Consider the following 14496-nt stretch of genomic DNA (forward strand, 5'->3'; position numbering starts at 1 on the left):
ATCCGACAATTTTGCAGAACAGGACAAATGACAGACGCCAGATAGTGCAAGCTAGCTAGCTAGCTAACAAGCAACCTGGTGACGGTAACTAGCTATGTATGAACATTTTTCCCTGTCTCTTTCTCGGTGGTAGCCATGGCGACATCTACCCCTCGCTGGCAAGTCAACATTTGAAATCCCTCGATCCGCAGGGCTAGTTTCATACCCACTACCCCTCGTTAGGCCCCCTACCCCTACACGCAAAAAGGAATTGGGACACCCCTACCCCTCGCGGGAACGCGCAAATGTAGGGGTAGGGCTAAGGAGGGGTATTGGGACGGACCCTTAACATTATGGAGTCAACGGACGCGCCGGTGCATCCAAATCACATGACCGATTAAAGATGATGTAGCAGCAAGACCCAGCATTGCTGAGTCTCCATTTCAACCTGTGTTTAAAGTGCGAACTTCAAACTATATAGCATTTTTAAATTGTGCTGATAGGCCGAGTAAAACCATGATTATGATAAGATGACTATTATGATAAATACTTTTTGCCATGCTTTTTCCTGAATATTGTCGTCACGTTTGGTGCGTGTTTGGTGCAGGGACAAACGGTAAAAGCGGGCTATTCTAAGGAAAGTGCTCACAAGCAGAAGGTTCTTGCAAGCAAAAAAAAAAAAACAAAAATACTTGACACCCCCTTTCCTATTGGTGGTGTTCTGTGTGATTTTAGGTCCAATGTGTTAATACAGCATGTCAAAATGAAAAAATAACTATAAAGTCACACAGGGGAGCTTGTGCTGAAAAAGACAGACAGAAGGACATTCATTGACTGAAGTATGGAGCAAAGGAAAATTCATACAGAGTTTTCATACAGTTGCTTTTACACATCCATTTTCAGGCATCGAAATAAACAGCTCTGAACAGTTTTAAACTTGAACAGGGACCCCCAACCCCTAGAGGAACAAAACACTGAACAAATGTCACAGTGTTGGTAATTGTATTTTTGCACAACAATGTTCAGGCATTGAAATAAACAGTTTTATACTTTAACACACACCTGTGACTATTAAAAATAAACCTATTGTCCCCCTACGCAGACATTTTTCATTTAAAAAACTACCTAGTGTTCAAAGAGAATGCTTATTTTTTAAACTTATCAGGTCCTACTTCTCCCAAATAACTAGGGGAAATTAAAAACGCATGACAAACAAAAGCTCAGGACTCAAGAGGGTAATGAGGTAGAAGGAAAATTTTAAAAAATGAAATAGATTTTGGACTCTTCATTGATCGTTGGTTTGTTTTTGTGAAATATTTAATAAATTGATCTTTTGGGGCCTCGAACAGTTATTTAAACAATGTTTCAAGGGGACATGTCTCTTTGGTGGAACTGCTAACAGCCCATCTGAAATGTGACGAGCCTAAAAGTACAGGTTTCAAAGGGTTGATCTGTAACAATGCACTTGAGTTTCATAAATTCCTCATATGTTTTTATAGCAAATTATAATCTCAAGGTAACTACAGCTGTCAGATAAAACATGCAAGTAAAGGCACTGATTGTGTACTAGAGTAAATGTACTCGGTTACTTTCCCACCACTGCTTTTATCCCTGATCTGTATCGACAAAGCCTTCATCAGATCGTAATGAGCAAAGATTTAAGGGCTGCCTCTTTAACCTTCTGAGCTTTCTCACCACACTCTCATGGCCCTCTCATCTTTAATGAGAAACATCACCTCTGTGTCCTCTGAAAATAACAAATCATCACAGTGCTCGGCAGCGGCATTCTGATGACATTTACTTAGTTATTTTGGGAGAGGTCTGGGCAGAGCTGCCAATTTCCAGCTCGGGTCAGATCATTGCGTTAGCCACATCATCACAGCCTCTGTGGATTTACACTGACCACAGCCTTCTACCTCCCGTCTGAATAATTGGCTCACGCCTCCCGTCAGATGAGAAGCTTTTCCAGCCAGGATTCATCCTCTCTACAAATCTCTGCGCAGCACATAGCAACACACACACACACACACTCACACACAGATAGAGACATGAGAGAGCACGCAAACACATATCTGGCTCAATACACAAGGTGTGTGAGTCATCTGTGTTTTGTCGTTATGTTCTCACTAAGATCATGTTCCCAAACACTGAGGACGTCTCACTCTTTCTTCAACGTCAAAGTGTGATGATTATGTTTCTGAGAAGGTTCTTTTCTTGACATACCATGATGTCTTAAAACACATCATATACACATATGGTCGTATGACTTAGAGGAGTCGATTGCTCTTATTCATCTGGTACCTCTTTTATGTGATATAAACATTGTGTTATGTATGGTACATACTATGTTGTTGGCAACTTTATGTTTTTTAATTCATATGATGTTATAATTTTGATCTGACAGAATACTGTGTGTGATCTGTTTAATGCTGTTCTCCTTGTTCAAAGTTAGAAGTCTAGCAGATGGTGTAAAACAGCTTCATATAGAGAAGCTACCGTCTGTTTATCTGCTGTTTCTGGACTTGATCTGTTCAGATCGTTCAACACCTGCATCTGAATATGGGAGTGGACTGATCTCTACTTCCTGTTGGACGCTATGGATTTTTTTGTGTTTGTCGAAATCATTAGTGTTGTATATTTTAGTTACATTACATGTGTTAAATTTATCATCCATGTACAGCAGATGATGTTACATAAGCTGGTTACATCACAGGTCCAGTGTACAGGATTTAGAGGCATCTTTTGGCAGAAATAATATTCATAGCTATGTTTTCATTAGTTTATAATCTCCTGAAAATAATAACCGGCGTGTCAGTGAAGATTCTCAGTCAAACTGGTCGACTGGACTACGTCAAAATGTAACGACCATCATTAAACAGAGGAGATGGCCTTCAACACCACTTACCACCCACCTACAATGCAGTCTCTGGATCCCTCCCCATACCCACACGAGGTGGGTCAACGACTCGCAATGTGACCTTAACAACTCGGAAACTAAGAGCTCACATGTGACCCCTACGACTCTGTAAGGGTCCACACCCACACAGAGTTTAAAGCCCGCAACGCTGTACCAGTCATTTAGAACTGTGGAAGCTTCTTGGATGAGAGGCGAAACGTCCTCAAGAAACGCAAGCAAGTCCAGTTGCCTACGACATAGCACTTATGATAATCGACTTGTTTTCATTACCTTAGAATGAGCCATTTATATCTAGAAAGTAGGTAGGTAGGTTCTTCTCCACAGAGTCTGTCATGTTGTTCTACAGTAGCCCAGAATGGACAAATCAAACATTGGCTCTAGATAGGGCCATTTACATTTTCACATGGGCCACTGTAGTTCTCCTACACACTTAGCTCACAGGAGAAGTTTCAATTGGGTGCAATCTGCAGCCTCACAGCTAGAGGCCACTACATCCTACACACTAGACCTTTAAGACAGTGGTTCACAACTGGTGGGTCGTGGTCTAAAAGTGGGTCGTGGATCCATTCTAAATGGATCCCAAGTGACTTGCAAATGTGACAAGTTTGTAAAAAACAAACAAAAAAAAAAAATTCTACTACACAGCTTTTATTTTGAAGTATTTCCTGCTGTAGAGCGAGTGACTAATGGACAGCTATTTGACAGGGACAGCAAACTAGCTGGACGACATGGCCAAACACAAGTATGATGGTGAATATTTTAAACTGTGTGGACCTTGAACAAATGACTAAGGAGAAAAATCTTGACCCTGTGGCTGGAACAGCTGGGAAACACTGATCTAAGACATTATAATTGGAAATTCTTTTATTGTTTTGCTTAGTTAAAAAAACTGTATCAAAAACTCAGTATCACTATCTAACAGTGAGTCTCTCTCCTCTCTAATCTCAAACATGCACACAGGACAAGATTTGAAAATTATGGCGCATTGCACACTACAGGATATTATCAAGATTATCATGCCAGAGGGAGCATGAATGCATCACATGATTTCAGAGGGAGGCAGATGTAAACAAAACAGAGACTGATGTGGTGCAACAACTTGCTGTGATATTAACAACGCTTTGCAGTGAGAAAAACAAACGCAGAGGGATAAACGGGTCTGGATGAGAAAATGGTCAAAACAGGTTGCCTATTCTTCAGCGAGAACTGGAGGTGAGATTTTAACTGTCAGTTTTATTATCTGTCAACAGTAGTATGCCAGCTAACGTTAGCCTCAAGGGCTACGATGTTGACCACCACTTAAGAACACCATCAGCTGCTTCATTCTTATATAATCATAACCGTAATTATCTAGAATTTGAATTCTAAATATCAACATGTTTGAAATCAAAGGGGCAGCCCCAGTGAGTCTGTGAGCAGTTAGGGAGGTTAAAAACTGGATCTGTTAACTCCTCATATTACCGGATAATCTGGGCCAAACATCAGTACCAACAAATGTCCTGGACCAGATTTCTCTGATTTCAGGAGAGATGATTCAGGGTTAAATTGGTCCAAAACTCCTGTAGTCTGAATCCGTCTTTTGTTGTTGTCTATATTTTTGTTCATAATTCTTTTGGTAGGTTAGTTTAGCTCCTTCCCCCCAAATCACATAGAGCACCTTTCCATAACACTCCTGAACATTCATTTCCTCATAAAATAAATGTTAAATAAAAGAATATTAGATATACCAAAGGATGAAAAGCAAATCTCAATAGTTTAACAGTAAAATCAACACTAGAGCTGCTACTACAACTAGAAATACTACAACTAGTACTACTACTTAAAGGGGCACTCCACTAATTCTATACATGACAGTTAGTATAGATACTATATGAGGAGTGGGAATAACCCTGATGATGTCTTAAGCCCAGTTCAGACCAAAGATTTGCGACGAGACGAGTTGAACTAGTTCTACTTGCAATACACCTTTCTGCAACGTTCTAAAAACCTTCCGGTTCACACCAATACAACTAGAGCACCGTTTCCACCAGGAACCCTTCAGACATGGTACCTACAGTAGACCCTAGGGTTTCCACTGCAAACAGTACCCCTGGGCAGGGTTGTTGTGACTCACCTTTCCATCCAGCACTCAATGTATTTCCTCAAGTCTGCACCTCATTTACCGTCCACAGTACAATGCTGCACGCCGACATTTTCCCAACAGAAGGGGAACAAAAACTGAACCGCACAGTACTGTTTGGAGGAAACAGGGCTTAGATGAGACGGTGTATCATCTCTATGCAACAACTCTCTGTACTTCTGTTCTGATTTCCAGCTTTTAAGGCTTATTTTGTGGCTGAATATAATTTGTAGCTTCTTAAAATATGAATGAGGATAGTGATAGTGAGATACTGGCTACAGATACTGTAACTACAGTTGCATTTGTAGTAGCATCAGATGGACTGTATACATAATAAATATGCCACAATAATACAAATATCCAGCGCCAATTAATCAGTCAACAAGAATACAGCCAGCAGCAGTGCAACCCACCGTCCGACAGGACAGGACGGAAATCCTGGATGGAGCACCTGCCGCAGCGAACTTCACTACACGCTGAATGGCTGTAGAAACAGGTGACCGACCTTACATTCTAAAACCCGCCACCCGCGATTTGACCAGCTGAGTTGCAGGTGGCACCATCAGCCAGCTTGAGTCGAGCTCAGACGGTTTTTGTCTCATTGCGACTCTTTGGTCTGAACTGGGCTTTAGAGATGTCATCAGGGTTGTTCTGACTTGAGCTTGAGAGCATGAATTTAAAGTATGAGGGTGTAATGAAATAAAATCTCCTACAGTTCAATTATGTGAAATGTAGGAGCCGGTATTTTTTACAGCTACTAAAAATCAGAATATCTCTGTCTCTCACGAGTTCCCTAATGTCATGGAGGAGGACTTCTAAATGGCGGGAGTGCCCCTTTAATAATAACAGCACTGTGTTATTAGTCAGTATGTAAAAAGGACACATATACATCTACCGGAAATGTCATACAACAATTTAATTTTTAAAAGTATGTAACCTGAAGTCAAATAATGTCTTCATTTAAAAACGAAGACCTCCACTAAGTTGTAATTAAAAACCTTTTAGCTGCATTTTGAACAACTGTAGGTTCAAATGAGAGAGGGATTTACATGGTGGTGTCACACTATCCTCCTGACACACTCCTCTCTACACAGCAGATGTGTGTTTGATAGGAGCCTTTAATCTGCTGTACATTAAGTCGCTGTGTCTGAGGCTTACTTAATGCCTGACTGCAGCAACAGGCACGTTGTCAACAACTCAGTGCCTAATGGAGGAACTTATTTACACCATTAGGCATTGATTGTTGATTTAAAAACCATTAAGAATACCACACAGGAAAGAGCAAATATAAATTAGCATAAAACAAATGCTGAAAGAGAAGAACTAGATGGAGAGTGAACTTACGGAACGGGCCGACTGGAATGATGATATGGTTTGAAACATGATGGAGAGAGATGGAAAATTAATGAGATGGATGAAACGCTGAGCTACAAAACAAAACCAGTGATAGTATGGAAAGGAGCCAGGGAGAAAAGAAAAAAAAAAAGAAGAAGCAGAGTGAATGGAAAACTGCTCGGTTTGGATTTCATTTACACTGATAAAAGCATTAGTGGATGAAGTCGTCTGAGACTATTTAAACCAAGGCACACAGAGAGAAAGAAAAAGGGCACACAGAGAGTGAGGAGGCGAGAGCACAGAGATAAAGAGACAGGAAGAGAGAGGGAGGGAGTCATGTCTTATTAATACTGGGACTGCTCTCTGGCAGTGAGTTAAAGCACACATCTACCAAACATCTGTCAAATGGCGTAATCCATACGGTTTAGCATAAGCTCCTGGCAGCACCGCTGGACAGGGACTCACACAGATACACTGATATAAAAACACCAAGCATTGGACAGGAAATGGGGACTGGCTTTTGCATGATTCTGTTGCCATGTGCCTGTATGCATGAACATGAGCCTTTTTTTTATGCATGCCTAAGTGTGTCTGTGTGCATGCCCATATACAATATGCATGATGCATTCTTACCGTGGACCTGCAACATGGCCGAGGCCTCTGTCTTGCCCACACTGTTCTCAGATGTGCAGGTATACGTCCCTTCATCCTGCTCTTTCACGCGGAACAAACGGAGGCTGTTGCCGTTGCGGATTTCAAACCTGGGAATGAGAAAAAGGGAGATAATGAAAGATCTAACAGTGGAGCAGAGCAAAAAGAAAATGACCATACTAATCTACACAAAGCGAAGAAAATCTGCCAGTGCCAAAAGATAATGTCATTTCATTCCTTGTCAATCAACCTGCGAGGAATTTTTTTTTTTCCAATCAAGTGACATTATCTTCAAACGACTGGAACAATCTACCTTATACACCTTCGATACTGTCACTGGCTCCTGGAAAATACTTGAAGAAATCAATTAGAAACAACTATTTTAACCCACTGAGGGACTTTTCACTCATTGTTGGACAAAAAAAGCATTTTTATCTCATATCAGTAGATGAAATATGAATTTAAAATGGATTTCGCAGAGAAGAAATATTTAAAATACCAAACACAACCACAGTGCAGAAAGCAACTGCAGCCATTTAACTCTATGTAGGAGAGACACTGAATCAAATCAGTACAATCGATTTAATTTCATAGACTCATAAACCAGAGAAGCAAAAGATAAATGAAATACAAAAAACCAAGATTACGGACTAAACAGAAAAAACTTCTTTGCAAATATGAAAAACAACCATCATGTTTTTTTAATCATAACAATTACTTGTTCTCAGGACAAATGAGTCACTGTACATTTTGTTCTACCGCCTGCTGTCTCATGCTTCAAATCCAGCATGTAGACATATTCGTCCTGTAATTATATCCCCGTATATTCAGCTACAGCCTGCAGTTGTTGAGCTTATGTTAGCATAAAGAATGGAAACGGCTCTGTTCAAAGGTCACACTTTAAATCTTGTTTGTTAACCTGTACATAAATTGGTGTGAATTTGTGAACTTTAAGGTGCTAGTGGGCAGATTTTCTTCTCTTTGGACAGAGCCAGGCGAGCTGTTCCCCCTTTGTTTCCAGTCTTCATGCTAAGCTACGCTAACTGGCTGCTGGCCATAGCTTCATATTCACCATACAGACATGAGCGCTTACTTGGTTTCTTGCTGATAATGAGGTGAGATGATTAATATAAACTTACGGCAATCAGCCAAAACATTAGAACCACTGACAGATGAGGTGAATGACACTGATCATGTCGTTACAATGCAACATTCTGCTGGGAAACTTTGGGTCCTGGCATTTATGTGGATGCCACTTGACACATACTGGTATAATTTTCAATGTCACATGAAAAATTCATATAATGATACACGATATTTCAACTCATTGACACATTGATGTCATACTGTTACCCACAGCAACAACAAGTATGGCTGAGAGCAGAATTATCATTGACTCCATAGTGGTTCCAAAAAGAGGAGCAGTAGTGTGGAATAAACTGTGGCGTGCTGGATGTTTTATGAACAGCCCCGGACTTCCGAGACTCTTTTAGGGAGTTACTGCTCAGAGGGAACTTATTCAGCGGCTCCTCTGGCAGCAGCACTCCCTTTGGTAATGTAAAGCTATGTGATGCTCACGGCTCGACAAAAAACTCCATATATGTGAATGTGCGGTAGTTCTGGTATCATAACAGCCTGTCACAGGTTACAGCGTGATGATTAGAGGAGAAATGGCAGAGCATAAAGGTCCAGATGAAAAAAAAAACAACTCAATCAACAGGGATTTTGCTAAAAGAGAAGGATTGTTGATTTATATATATAGATCCCAGGGACATTTCTTGTATTTAGGGACTGTTTAAATGTGTAATTTGTGGTAGAGTTTATTTTGTTGTACTATTAATTTTGTACACAGAATCTGTTGTTTACAAACTAAAGAAATGAGACATCAATTCTGTTTTCAATGCCAATGCCACACTGCAAAAATTGCTCAGAAATGTCCTGAGGAACATGACAAAGAGTTCTATGTATCGACCTGTCCTCCAAATTTCCCAGATCTCTGAGTCCTGTGGATTGTAAGGTGATGTACTGAAAGATCACACAGCGGCTCGATCAGATTGCAATCTGCTATTTTGGAGGCCAGGGCCGTTTCTGAGCAGTTTTTGTGATGTGGCATGGTGTATTGTCCTCAGCAAGAAAGCAAACTGCATTTCACAAAACTCTGTGCTACTCTTTTAAAAGAATCTAGCTTTTTTTTAGCTTCTTTATATTTAATTCTTTTTGGCATTAAACCTGACATAAATGTCAGCGCCATAATGGGACAATATATTCAACAGCTGTTGTAGAGCAGCACTGCAGGAAGAGAACAGAACAAAATCACCTGCATTCATTAAATAAATAGAGTATAAAACACCTATAATTTATCACCTCAGCTCAACACACAGTGTTGGCTGCACTGTACAAGTTTTATTTTTACAGTTATAGTATTACGTTTTAGAGTAATGTTATACTGAAAAGTGAAAAATTGTAATTATTTATCAGGCTTGGCTAAATATACATTATATTGAGTTTAGAAGGAAAACTGGTCACAGGAGGATTGTGCCGACTAATGAATCCTCTTTAGAGTCTTCCATTTATGAATTTATATTAGCAGACTGATAGAGAGACATGAATTAATGAACAATTACTCCACATATGTTTTCTGGGTCACACGTGTTAATAATCCAATACACGACTCGCCTCTGGTGAAGCTGTACTTTTTGTTCAGACTCAGAAAATGCTGGATGTGCATCTAACTCTGTATTGGTCTGTGCTCACGCTCGTCACTCTCACCTCCCGCGGGGGAGCTCCCCTTCGTCTCGCCGCCATCGGACAGTCGGGGGCGGATCTCCGTGGACTTCGCACAGGAAGTCGACAGTCTCTTCCTCCATGACCACCTGGTTCACCGGCCTCCGTACCAACACTGGGCGCTCTGCGGGAAGACGGGATATATAAAATATGTCTGACTTATGTTCTTTAAGGACTTAACGCTGCTGCACAAACATTAACTCACCGTACACCACCAGCTCTGCAGGATCGCTGTCCCTCTCTCCGACCATATTTGTGCCCACACAAACATACATGCCAGCATCGCTCTTCCTGGTGTGAGAGATCATTAGTTTGCCCCCACGCATCTGAAAAACAGCACAGTGAAAGTTGAAGAGATCTTCAGTGTTATTATCACAGCCTTTCATGGAAAAATGCACCATTAATCCTTCATATTCAACATACTGTGTGAGTTATTTTGGTATAGTGCTGTACAGTAGTCTGATGCAGCTGAGTATAATATGTCAAATTTCACTACTTCACACTGTTACTCCATTACAATCCAGAGGAAAATATTGTACTTTTGGCTCTGCTACATCTACTTCCCAGCCATGGTTACAAGTTACTTTGAAGATTACATAGAAAACGTAAAAGGAAAATGCTACTTGCACTTTAATGCAGTAATAATAACCCAATGATATAATATTTAACACTAACACTCACAAGGGGCAATTTTCTTCATGTACTTACACTTAACTGACATTTTCAATGCAGCAGGGTTTTTGCTTGCTTTCTACAGTGGAGTACTTTTCAACAAAGGGGTTAAACACTTCCTCCAGCTCTGCCTCTATTACTGATGTCACCGCTGTCCTTCATCGACTTCAGCTCCTGATTTCCAACATTTTGAAAACAAATGGCTTTTAAAATACCACCCGAGATTGTGTCCAGCTGTTGATTTTACACATCAGAGGTGAGAACAAAAATGACAGAAAAACCAGCGTCATGTTTTGGTCTATAGAAAACCAAGGTGTCCGCATTGAATTATGCTTTATTGAAACTATTGTCACTGTAGAAGAATATCTCTGCCTTTCAGTATTTTCAGTATTACTGCTGAATGATGGTAATAAAAGGTCTGTTTAAAAAAAAAGCTCTGAAGAGAAAGGTAAAAACCTGAGTCTTACAACTGATATTTTAGATTACATTTCCTGTTACATGTAATTTTTTTTTTCATTTTAGCTATTGTTTACGATATTATATTATATACTTTATATTATTTGGTATAAAAATATACACCTACAGCTTTGTTACTGTCAAACAATCCCATGAAAAGACCAAAAACAACAATGCATCTGTTTTTCCAGCCATTGCCAACGCTCACTCCAGGTGCTTAACCTATATTGTTCTTGGTCCCCTGCACCTGACTGGGTCCATCTGCTAAAGCTTAGCCCATCCCATGGATGTATAAAGAGAGCTGGATACAGCATTGGCAGTGGGACCCCGTTCATTCCTATGAAAGTTGCTCAGTGGTGCATGAAGCCAAAATGGTTCAGCTGCCAAGTATAGAATCACTCAGGTGATCAGCACTGCTTTCGCATTGTGCGGCCCAGTGGTGGCGGCTGGTCTTTCAAACGGGGAGCTTACTTTAAGTTTACATCATAAAATTTGTCATATTGTAGCGAGGCAGTAACTTATAAAAGGAACATTTAATTGAAGCCGTTTTTCAGCCACACTCATGCCATAGAACCACAGCAAAACATACCTCAAAGATTTTCAAATGGGTTTAAACACCTGAACTGTGTCGACAAACGGTGAAAATGAGCTATATGGCTTATGGAAATAATGAACTCCAGACAGCACTCTTTCAGAAGACTCACAAATATCATCATGGGACTGAGCTTAAAATGCGAAGCGCTGTCATCAAAAAGAGGTTCAGCCTTTTAGACAATTCCTGAAGTCATCATGCATACACCGAGCATCCTCTCCTGCGTACCGCTCCATGAGGTCCCAGGGAAGCTGAGCCCCTGAGTGATGATTTTGTGGCATTTATCCAATGACCGTCTCGCTTTGCTGCATGGAAAAAAACTGCTCAGAGCTGTCTCATAGGAATGCTTAGAGGCTCCACGTCCACCGTGCTGACATGAGAATGTATGACAGGGAGGTTGTGTTTGAAAACTGGTGATGAACAGCTGACGTTTGAACATCATAGTCATGATGTGAAACGCATCCTAGCGCACGTTTAATGCAAAGTAAATTCTTATTTTAATGTAAATTCAAAAGTGCATATTTGACCATTTCTTCTATGAAATTTTAGGGGAAGTTCAGCCTCCCTTGTTGTCTCAGAGCAATCGCCCCTGGTGTGGCCCATAGAGTAGGCACACTAGAGACTTCTGCCCGCTGAGCCAGCTACTTCCAGTTTAGCGTTCCGTTAACTTGAATGGGGATAAAATGATTTAATTTTGTGGCTCTTCCAGACGTTTAAATCGTTATTGGACCAAGTGGATTAAATCCTGATGGGGAAACGAGTCATTTTACCTGGGTTTTGACACTCGAAAAAATGTTTCCACTGATTTACAGACATCTCTTTCACCATGTAAGTCTATTGGAAAAAGTCTTTTTGGGCTGTGGGGCATCATTTGAAGGACTTAGACGCTGTAATTACACACTTTGGCCACAACAAAACTGGCTTTAAAGCCTGGCGCACTTCCCAAGGACTTGGCCCATCCCCACTTGTGCTTCCTGTCTTGACAGGTTAAGTATCTTGATTGTGTGGCTTTCCAACCCAGAGGGTACAGCTCAGGACCCAGAAGCTACAAATGCCTATAGCCAGCGTAACAGTGGTGGCAAATGGAACTGTTCCACCCAACAGCGTGCCTCCCATTGTTGCAGATGTTTCAAGCTGAGATGGTATTGTTGAATTTAGCTTTTGTGAAACTAGTTATTGAGGTGCTGCCAAACGACACGGGGGACTGAGCCAGGTGTAGTTTAAAAAACTGTCACACACAGGCAGTATTTTTGTCTTTGCTAGACTAACTAGATACAAGGGTGCTGTTTGTCTGTTTTTTGATTTTCCATCAAGTAAAGCTGTATAGTGAGGTTTTTATTTTCGCTTTTAGTTTTGTTTAGTTAGACTTATTGTAAGAATCCTCTTTGGGTTATATTTCTTTCTTTGAATTGAACAGCACCCACGAGCCCTCTTTTCTTCATAGTTTGCTTCAGATTTTTGTTTGTATCACATATTCACACTCCTTTGATAATAAATATCTTTATTTTACCTTTGAACTTCTGGTTTTATGTTGCCTTCCTTTTCCTTTAAAAGCTTGGTCGTATCAGTCAGGCTGTCTCTGTTGCTCTCAGCCACAAGGCCATGTGCTCCCATTGAAGACATACAGATAAATCTATTGCGTGACTTATTTTCATTTTTTTTAAAAGGCTAAATAATTTAATTTAACAGCTGAGCACTGTTGTTTACTTTAACAGGAGTAATTAGTGGATTTGTTAGAGATTTATACACATTTGCTCCAGTGAGAAATCATGGTAATAATTTTGGAAATTTGGTTAAAATTTGAGCCAAATTTGGATGAAAACTTGATTGAATCTTGGCTACTCAACATGTAGTGTTAAAGAGATTAAATGGCCCTGTGTGTGTGTGTGTGTGTGTGTGTGTGTGTGTGTGTGTGTGTGTGTGTGTGTGTGTGTGTGTGTGTGTGCATAACTTTTAGTTTGACTTGCTCAGTGATCATGTTGAACTCACAGAGATGCGTTCATCCTTGGTGCTGACTCTGACGTTGTTGCGTTTCCAGGACACGGTGGGCTCAGGGTGACCACGTGGAGGTACACACTCTAAGACTGCAGGCTCACCAGCAGCCACCACCACATCGCTCGGGGCCTGCCGGAAATCATCTCTCAGGACTAAGGAGAAAACACAAAGAAAATCTAATTAGCTTCAGAAGCTCTGTCTGTCTGATGTACTCTAAACAAAGACTGTACATCAGACCCACAGATCGGTGAGCAGCCGCACAGACACACCACCAATATCCTGACCAACACCAATTCATCTTGGAAATCATTTAGACTTGTTTTCTTGAGTGAACCATCTTCTTGCAGAGAGTTGGCCGAAAACAAGCTTATTGAGAGAAAGTCGATTATTGTGTTTGCATGTGCATGACTGCTCAAATCCCTGGCAACGTCCTTGTTAGACTGCGCTCTGTTTTAATGTTTTCCCAGGCCTGTGTCCTACTCTGCTGTCTCTCCTGTCAGAGCAGATGAATAATGCACATCTCTCAGTCCAACATGGAGTAAACAAATAACAGCGCATTCATAATTTAGCCCATGTGTGAGGGAGAAAAAATGGCCTCTGCATTAATGAAAGGATTGTGTCTCTGATTTCAAACGCTATCTTACAAAGCCCGAACACTCTGACTTGAATAAAATCAGAACTGAAAATCTATCCTCATGTCACCGCTGAAGTCTGCACTCTCGCCACCCTGCGGATGACGACAGGATGAGAAGACTTTAACACGGCGACCTTTGATATCTTCTAATCTTTGACTGTGACTGACAGATGAAAGCCTCAGTGTGAACTGTGATCTGGAGCTTTCTCATGAGACGTACAATGGAAACTCATACTCGAATGCTGACGGGCTTACATTTTCAAACACATACACACACACACACACACAAACAGCTTCACTCTTCAAGTTGGACCACATACTGTATTTACAGCATATTATCCTGCATAATCAATCAATAAAAT

At 40.7% G+C, this 14496-nt stretch overlaps 1 protein-coding gene across 3 annotated transcripts in view; it reads right to left on the bottom strand.

Moving 5' to 3' along the window:
• zgc:77784 (uncharacterized protein LOC402947 homolog) overlaps positions 1-14496 on the bottom strand; it is a 74297-nt gene that overhangs the window by 30386 nt on the left and 29415 nt on the right. For all 3 annotated transcript variants that reach the window (XM_049577424.1, XM_049577425.1, XM_049577423.1), the window contains exons 3-6: positions 13495-13652; positions 9991-10111; positions 9771-9909; positions 6984-7111 (exon numbers count right to left, since the gene is read on the bottom strand). In XM_049577424.1, coding sequence (XP_049433381.1) covers positions 6984-7111; positions 9771-9909; positions 9991-10111; positions 13495-13652 — 546 coding nt within the window. The remainder of the gene's footprint in view (positions 1-6983; positions 7112-9770; positions 9910-9990; positions 10112-13494; positions 13653-14496) is intronic.

The sequence above is a fragment of the Epinephelus fuscoguttatus genome, linkage group LG5, assembly GCF_011397635.1.
Source record: "Epinephelus fuscoguttatus linkage group LG5, E.fuscoguttatus.final_Chr_v1".
Taxonomy (NCBI): domain Eukaryota; kingdom Metazoa; phylum Chordata; class Actinopteri; order Perciformes; family Serranidae; genus Epinephelus; species Epinephelus fuscoguttatus.